Source organism: Mus pahari, chromosome 20 (assembly GCF_900095145.1).
Source record: "Mus pahari chromosome 20, PAHARI_EIJ_v1.1, whole genome shotgun sequence".
Lineage (NCBI taxonomy): Eukaryota > Metazoa > Chordata > Mammalia > Rodentia > Muridae > Mus > Mus pahari.
The window spans coordinates 27,820,592-27,827,594 of record NC_034609.1 but is presented as its reverse complement, the minus strand read 5'-3'; the positions used below and the strand labels follow the sequence as shown (position 1 = coordinate 27,827,594).

The 7,003-nt window shown below is 48.4% G+C and overlaps 1 protein-coding gene and 1 pseudogene across 1 annotated transcript in view; both read right to left on the bottom strand.

Annotated features, from left to right (window-relative positions):
- Positions 1-3,397: 3,397 nt before the first annotated feature.
- Positions 3,398-4,181, bottom strand: LOC110337815 (annotated as a pseudogene).
- Positions 4,182-5,316: 1,135 nt separating this feature from the next.
- Positions 5,317-7,003, bottom strand: part of LOC110337602 (chemokine-like factor) — a 13,521-nt gene continuing 11,834 nt past the window's right edge. Inside the window, 1 exon segment of the mRNA XM_021220601.2 lies at positions 5,317-5,490. Within this exon segment, the coding sequence (XP_021076260.2) occupies positions 5,365-5,490 (126 nt within the window). The 3' untranslated portion in view covers positions 5,317-5,364.

The window sequence follows — 7,003 nt, the reverse complement described above, 5'->3', positions numbered from 1 at the left end:
CATCATGAGATATGATTTTAAATCCAAATCTTGCTTTTCGGGTGTGTTGAGGTATCCAGGACTTGATGTGGTGGGAGTACTGGGTTCTGATTATGCAGAGTGGTCTTGGTGTCTGTTAGTAAGGTTCTTTTGCCTTTTGCCATCTGGTAATCTCTGGTGCTAGATGTTCTAGCTGTCTCTAGCTGGAGTTTGTTCCTCCTGTGATTCTGTTAGCCTCTGCCAGCACTCCTGGGAGTCCAACTCTCTCCTGAATCTCAGTGGTCAGAGCACTCTCTGCGGGCAAGCTCTCCTCTTGCGGGGAAGGTGCACAGAAGTCTGGTGCTCAGATCTGCCTCCTGGGTAAAGATGAAGGCCCGAAGGGACCCTGTCCAAGAAGCTCTGTCGGACTGGTCTCTGAGAGACCTGGGATACAAGATGGTGCTCTCACCTGAGTCCTAGTGTCAGAGCCCTCGGTGGAGGCTGACTTTCCTCTGGTGGGGAAGGTGCCCAGAAGTCTGGGTCTCGGCTCTGTCTCCTGGATGAGGATGAAGGCCAGAAAGGACCCTGTCCAAGAAGCTGTGTTGTTTCTGTGACCTGAGCGCTCTCCTGCATGGACTAGTCTCTGAGAGACCCGGGATCCAAGATGGCTCTCTCACGTGAGTCCTGGGGTCACAGCCCTCTCTGGAAACTCTCCTCAATGATCCTAAGATCTAGGGTGTTCTAGGGTGCCTGCAGCATGGAGAGTCCTCTGGGACCATGAGACTGTCCGCTGAGTTTGTGCCCAAGGTGGCCTGGGGTTGATGCCGACTGGAATGAACCCCAGCTGCTGTCGGGTGGGTTTCCTGTTTGGGTTGTGCTTTTCATTCACTCCCTTTCTCACACTCACACTCTCACTGGGTGCCATCTTCTTCTTCCACACACTCCATACACTCTCTCTCCTCACCTTCTCTCTTCACTCACTCTCTCACCTTTCTTTTGCTCCAGTCTTTTATTGTTCCTCCAGAAGCAGGTAGAAAAAAAAAGACATTGTATAATCATTGCTAAATCAAATTCAAAAGAGTAACCACATCCTGCAGAAAATCAAGAATTACAACTATATCCCAAAGTTCCAAGCTTCTCCTATTCCCAGGCCTGTGGCCAAAATAATAATAATCACAAACTTATCATTATTTAAACCTTAACTTTTGGCTTACTATTCTTAAGAGCTCAGAGCTCTGAGGTCAGCTACTTGCATTTTTTCCGTGAAGCTCTAATAATAAATGACATGGACAAAGCTGCCAGGCAGTGGCTAGAGTCAAGTTAACCTTTAATCAACAATTCTGTTAGCTTTCTGCTTCTGTACACTGCACACAATGACTCTCTTTAAGAATCCCAATGTTTTGACTTAGTTTTACTAATATATAATTTTATGTATTTTATACTTCCTTATCCATACATATCCAAAGGAGACCAGGAACTGCTCTCAAATGTGCAAAACTCATTTCATAACTTCAATGGGTTTTTTTTTCCTTTCTGAATCAAAGTATCTACTGTTTGTGTTCCCTTATTCCATTTTTCCATGGCTGTCCTGGAGCTCACCATGTAGCCCAGGGTGGCTTTGAACTCACAAAGATCTGTCTGCCTCCGTCTCCCAAATGCTGGGATTCAATCAAGCTGTCTGTCATTGGCTTGGCTTCTTACATTTGAGTTGATCACANGAAAGCTTTTTAGTTTATTAATTTGCTTGCCACCCAGCTATGTTACTTTGTTCTATATGATCTCCCAGTGGATTGAAGATTTGTGGTTGTGCCAGTGGAAAGAAATACATCTTGCCTCCCTTCAGGTAGTCTCATTTCCTTTCCTCCATCATGATGAGGAGTTCTGGAGTGACTGTCATCCTGGAAAAGCCCTCACTCACTGGTGGGCATCCCCTCTCTTCATCACGTGAAGAACACTTGCGATGCCTTAACTGAAGACCTTGCTGAGTCTGGGTGCGGCTGTCTAGTGTTAGAACGGCAGTGAANGCGCTTTGCCTATTTTCCAGCCCTCTCTGCCTCCTCTTTCTCCTTTCTGGGAATCAGAAACAAACTTTCGTGGTTTTCACATGTTCTCAAACACGGTTTGATTTAATCTCATCACATTTTACTCATAATATGGTGGATTAATTTAAGGCCTCTAATAGGAACTCACCCTTGTTTTCCTTTGTGTTATATGATTTATAAATAAAGATAAACATATTTCTTAATAGGGTAACCTTCCCCCCACCCCCGTTCTGGGATACATCCCGAGATTAGAGCACTGGATAATCATCTTGGGCCTGCATATTAATCTTTGCTTTGGTTCTNTGAGATCTCTATTTTGTTTGCTTTTTCTAAACCTGATCAAGTTTTGATGTCAGTGTTCGACTGACTNTAAGATAATCACTCAAAAGGGAATGGGGACCTAGCTCAGTGGTAGAGTTTTTTCTGAAAATGCAAGTGGATTGATTCCTTCTTCAGAGGGCAAATCATCCCCAAATGCTTGCTTCTATAAAATTAAAAAAAAAAAAGGAAAAAGTAAAAAGAAAAAAGAAAGAAAAGTTTGAGCGTCATCAGAATGCTCTGATGCTTTGAAAGCCCAGACCCCAACATCAACCCTGGGACTGATTCACTATTTAAGAAATGCTTTAGGGTTAAATACGAAACTGAAACCCATTTGTTTATGTTAGAGGAGATAGTTGCAGGAGAGGGTGCACGTGGAGGTCAGATGAGAATCGCAGGGGCAGGGCTGGAGAGATGGCTCAGTGGTTAAGAGCACAGCCTGCTCTTCCAGAGGTCATGAGTTCAAATCCCAGTGACCACAGGGTGGCTCACAACCATCAGTAATAAGATCTGACGCCCTCTTCTGGTGCATCTGAAGACAGCTACAGTGTACTTACATATAATAATAAAAAACCCAAGTAAGAGAATCTCAGGGGCTGCTTCTCTCCTTCCACCACAGGAGTTCTGGGAATTGCAGATAGATCTTTGGGCCTGGCCCTAGCAGGGTTTCTACACTTAGCCACCTTAGGGCCCCTTGCTTTTCCTTTGTTTTAAACGTTGTTCCCTTTGAATGTCTCTATTTTGGGTTCAGTTTGGATCATGGAACTTTCCTTCCCAGAAGGTTTGTGCCCCCATCTGCGGGCCCTTTCTCTGTCAGGGATGCTTAGGTGCGCTCCCCGATTCTGACTTTAACTTTAATGTCTGCCTCTCTTGCCTTTGTGCTGGATTCTTGCCTCTTGTGCATTGCTTGACTAGCTCTTCTGGATGGCAGCTCTTATTGGTTGTGCTTGCTAGTTTACGACGCTGTTATTTACTNAGTGTTTCCATACTTCCGTCTGTGAGGGGAAACCCTAGGAAATGGAAGGCGGGGGAACCCTTTAGTACTGAGAAATGATGTGTATGATATTGGGCGTGGTGGATCAGTATTTAGTCCCAGCACTCTGGAAGCAGATGTAGGCAGAGATCTCAGAGTTCGAGGCTAGTCTCGTAGTCTCGTCTAGAAAGGACAGAAAACTGTGGCAGAGGGAACTGTGGAAACTTTGCTCAAGCAGCAACTTTGTGCTCAACTCCCGAGGCCACCACCCTCCCTCCACCCAGCCAATCAGCTGGCAGCTCCTGCTCACCATCCTCAAGACCTTCAGCATCCCATTGGCTGAGCAGCAAAAATGCCAGAAGCTTGAGCGCCTGTCGTGGCCCTCAGCCTGTGTTTTGATGGCTTTGGGTATCTTAATTTTCTTGGACCCTTGGACCAGTCGAGGTGGTGGCATTTTTCTCATGTTGGGTGTATTTCTTTGGTAATCTGTCGGCAATGCGATCTCTGTGCACTGACTGCAAGGACCTAGTGGATGATGTACCGCGCGAACTGAAGGTCGCTGACTGGATGGTATGGCATGTACTGAAGGTCGCTTACTGGATGGTATGGCGTGTACTGAAGGTCGCTGGCTGGATGGTATGGCATGTACTGAAGGTTGCTGGCTGGATGGTATGGCACGTATAAAAGATTGCTGGGGGGATTGGTGTCCCGGATACTGAAGGTCCCTAGCTGGTTGGAGTCCAGGGTACTGAAGGACCCTGGTGAGGTGCAACAGAGGCAACAGACACCTGTGAATCCAAAGACGAGGAAGCATTCGACACTCCAGGTCGTGAAGTTGAGCGTCTGGACCCATCCCCGCTGGACCCACGCCTGGTGGATGCAGGATTCATGGTGGGTTCCAAGCCTGATTATGTCAGGCTTGCCCTGTGCCTCCAGTCGGCTGGGTGGCCTCAGGACGATGGCCCTCTGGGGAACTGGCTTCAACGGCTGCTGGCAGCCTATCCCGCGTGCACCTTTTTTGATGGCTGCTGCCTAGCCTAGCAATCTGCTGCCCTCGTTGTGGGAAAAAGACGCCATGCCTAGCCTGAAAACCCAAGACCCAGCAACCACATGCACAGGAGCTGCTGCCAGCCAACCCGGAGAAAAGGGGTTCTGGAGTTATTTGGGGGTATGTGTAGTGTCTATAGGGCATGGTGCAAAATCCACGAAAGCAAAGGCCATTCCACATCCCAGTCTACGACCACTGCAGTAAAACACCCCACAAGAGATGTCTAAAATGTGTCCTGGGTTTAAAATGAAGGCACTATTACACCTCAGTGTACAGGCCACCATAGAGCTGGCCATGGTGGCACATCGCCTCTCCTGCCTCAGTCAAAGTTGTCCCTCAAAAGCAGTCCACAGGGGCAGCACCACTTCTCTATTACCTCCTGACCCCCAGCAGTTCCATGGAGATGTCATCTCAGCAAAAGCCAGCTCAGGCCAGGAAGGACTTTCCACCCTAACCCATGGGCCAGATGCAGGGGGATGGGGATGAAAAACACCACCAATCTCTGAACAAGAAAACCTATCAATTCCTGAGTACCCCAAGCTCAGGACTTGAATCTGCCCAGAGAAGCTCTGTCCCCTCAGAAATCCTATATAAGCACTGTCCCTTTGTCCCAATCTGTGCTGCCCGCTCCAGTACCTATCCCTGGATTCGCACCTCCACACCATGGGCCCCCAATAAATCTCTTTGATGAGATTTTCTTCTTGGTGTGCCACTCTCCTTGGAGAAGCCAAGAAGGAAAGAAGCAATGAAGAGAAGGAGAGTGGCTGAGGGTCCTGAGCTCAGCTGGGATCTCCCTCCCCCTGGGAGCTGGACCGCCTCTGCTGAGGAGGCTTCCTTGCAGAGCTATGTGGTTCCTGAGGTCCTGTGTCTCAGGATGCGTTTCCATTGGGACCTGTTTCCCAAAGATCTCTAGCTTGGGTCAAGTGGACATGAAACTAGCCGGCACTCACATTGAAAGGAGATCTGCAGAAAATATATGGCTGTATAAAGAATTAGTTTAATAACTAGTAAAAATGAGTACAGAATTATTCTCTGTCATCTATACCATCCCTAGGCCTTTTCTGATAAGGTTGACTTGAACGGAACCGAAGTTTCTGGCACATAAGGGCACAGTCAGCAATAGTACATGTTACTGTCAGGAAACCAAACACCTGCAAACAGAGACACCATCGTCAGTTTCTGCCAAGCAAATTCTCAGTCATCTGCCCAGTGAATGCCTTTCCTGCCCGGGTAGGGAGCTTGCTCTCTGTGCTACCATCCAACACAAGAGTGGGAAGGGATGTGAGAGAGCACTGCTAAGTTTCCCCCATAGCCACCCACAGTAAAGGACAAGACAACTGCAGTGAGCAGAACTCACTGCCCCTGAGGTGGGGTGCACATTGCCTCTCCATCTTGATTTGCATTGGCATGTGTGCACGCATAAGTTCTTTAAAGTCCTACTGACCATATTTAGATATCACCCCCCACCCCCATTTCTTTCTCCAGTGGTCAGCTCTTTGCTTTTTCTACCACCAGACTTGTCTGGGGAAAGAGCTGGTGCTGGCAGCAGCTGGAGATTAAGTCCTGGGGACCATAGTTGGGATGCAACTCTTGTAGAAGTGGAGCGATAGGAATCTCCAGAGTGAGCTTTCAAAACCTGGGCACCATCCCTGTAAGGCAGAGGAGTCGAGACAGGCCTGAGGAAAATGACACTGAGCTGAAGGGAAAGTAAGCTAACTGCAGTTCCCCTGCCAGAGCAAAGTAGCTTTTCCCTCTCCTCTGGGCTGGGCAGCACTCCACTGATGGCTTATCTAGAGCTGGCTGCATTCCCTTGACAGATCATTGCTATACTAAAAGTTACTAATGAAATGTTCTATGCTCTTTTGGGGAGAAAATAAAATCTCTGAAATTCAGTGTGTATTTTATAGTCAGAGTTTGCCTCAAGCCCTATTAGTCCCATCCCCTCTGCTCAGTAGCCACACAGCTATAGGCCACTCTGCTGGGGAACGACTCCACTTTGTCATCATTTAAGCAATGAGTAAGTGGGAGAACAGAAAAGCAAATGAATTGGAGTCCTGTGACCGGCTTATCTTTTAAAAGAGTAGACAGAACTGTCTTTAGAACAACTTGGGGGTTTGGTATTTCAGCATACCTCCTATCTAGAAAGCTTCCATAGTCTCCCATGATGTTGCTTAGTGCCTACATGAGTTGATGTCTAGGGCTCTGACAGTCATGGCAGAGCAAGGTCAGTTCTATGTGGCCCTTGCTAAGGGAGAACGAGAAAGCAGGAAGGACGATGTTTCTAAGTCAGCTCTCTAGCTTAGAGCCTGGGAAAGGCAGCTGGGCAAATCTCAGGAGAGACATGCTGGAGGGAGAGTGAGGTCACTGGGCTGCAGCTGGAGGGAGAGTGAGGTCACTGGGCTGCAGCTGGAGGGAGAGTGAGGTCACTGGGCTGCAGCTGGAGGGAGCGTGAGGTCACTGGGCTGCAGCTGGAGGGAGCGTGAGGTCACTGGGCTGTAGCTGGAGGGAGAGTGAGGTCACTGGGCTGCAGCTGGAAGGAGAGTGAGGACACTGGACTGCAGCTGGAGGGAGAGTGAGGTCACTGGGCTGCAGCTGGAGGAAGAGTGGGGTCACTGGGCTGCAACTGGAGGGAGAGTGAGGTCACTGGGCTGCAGCTGGAGGGAG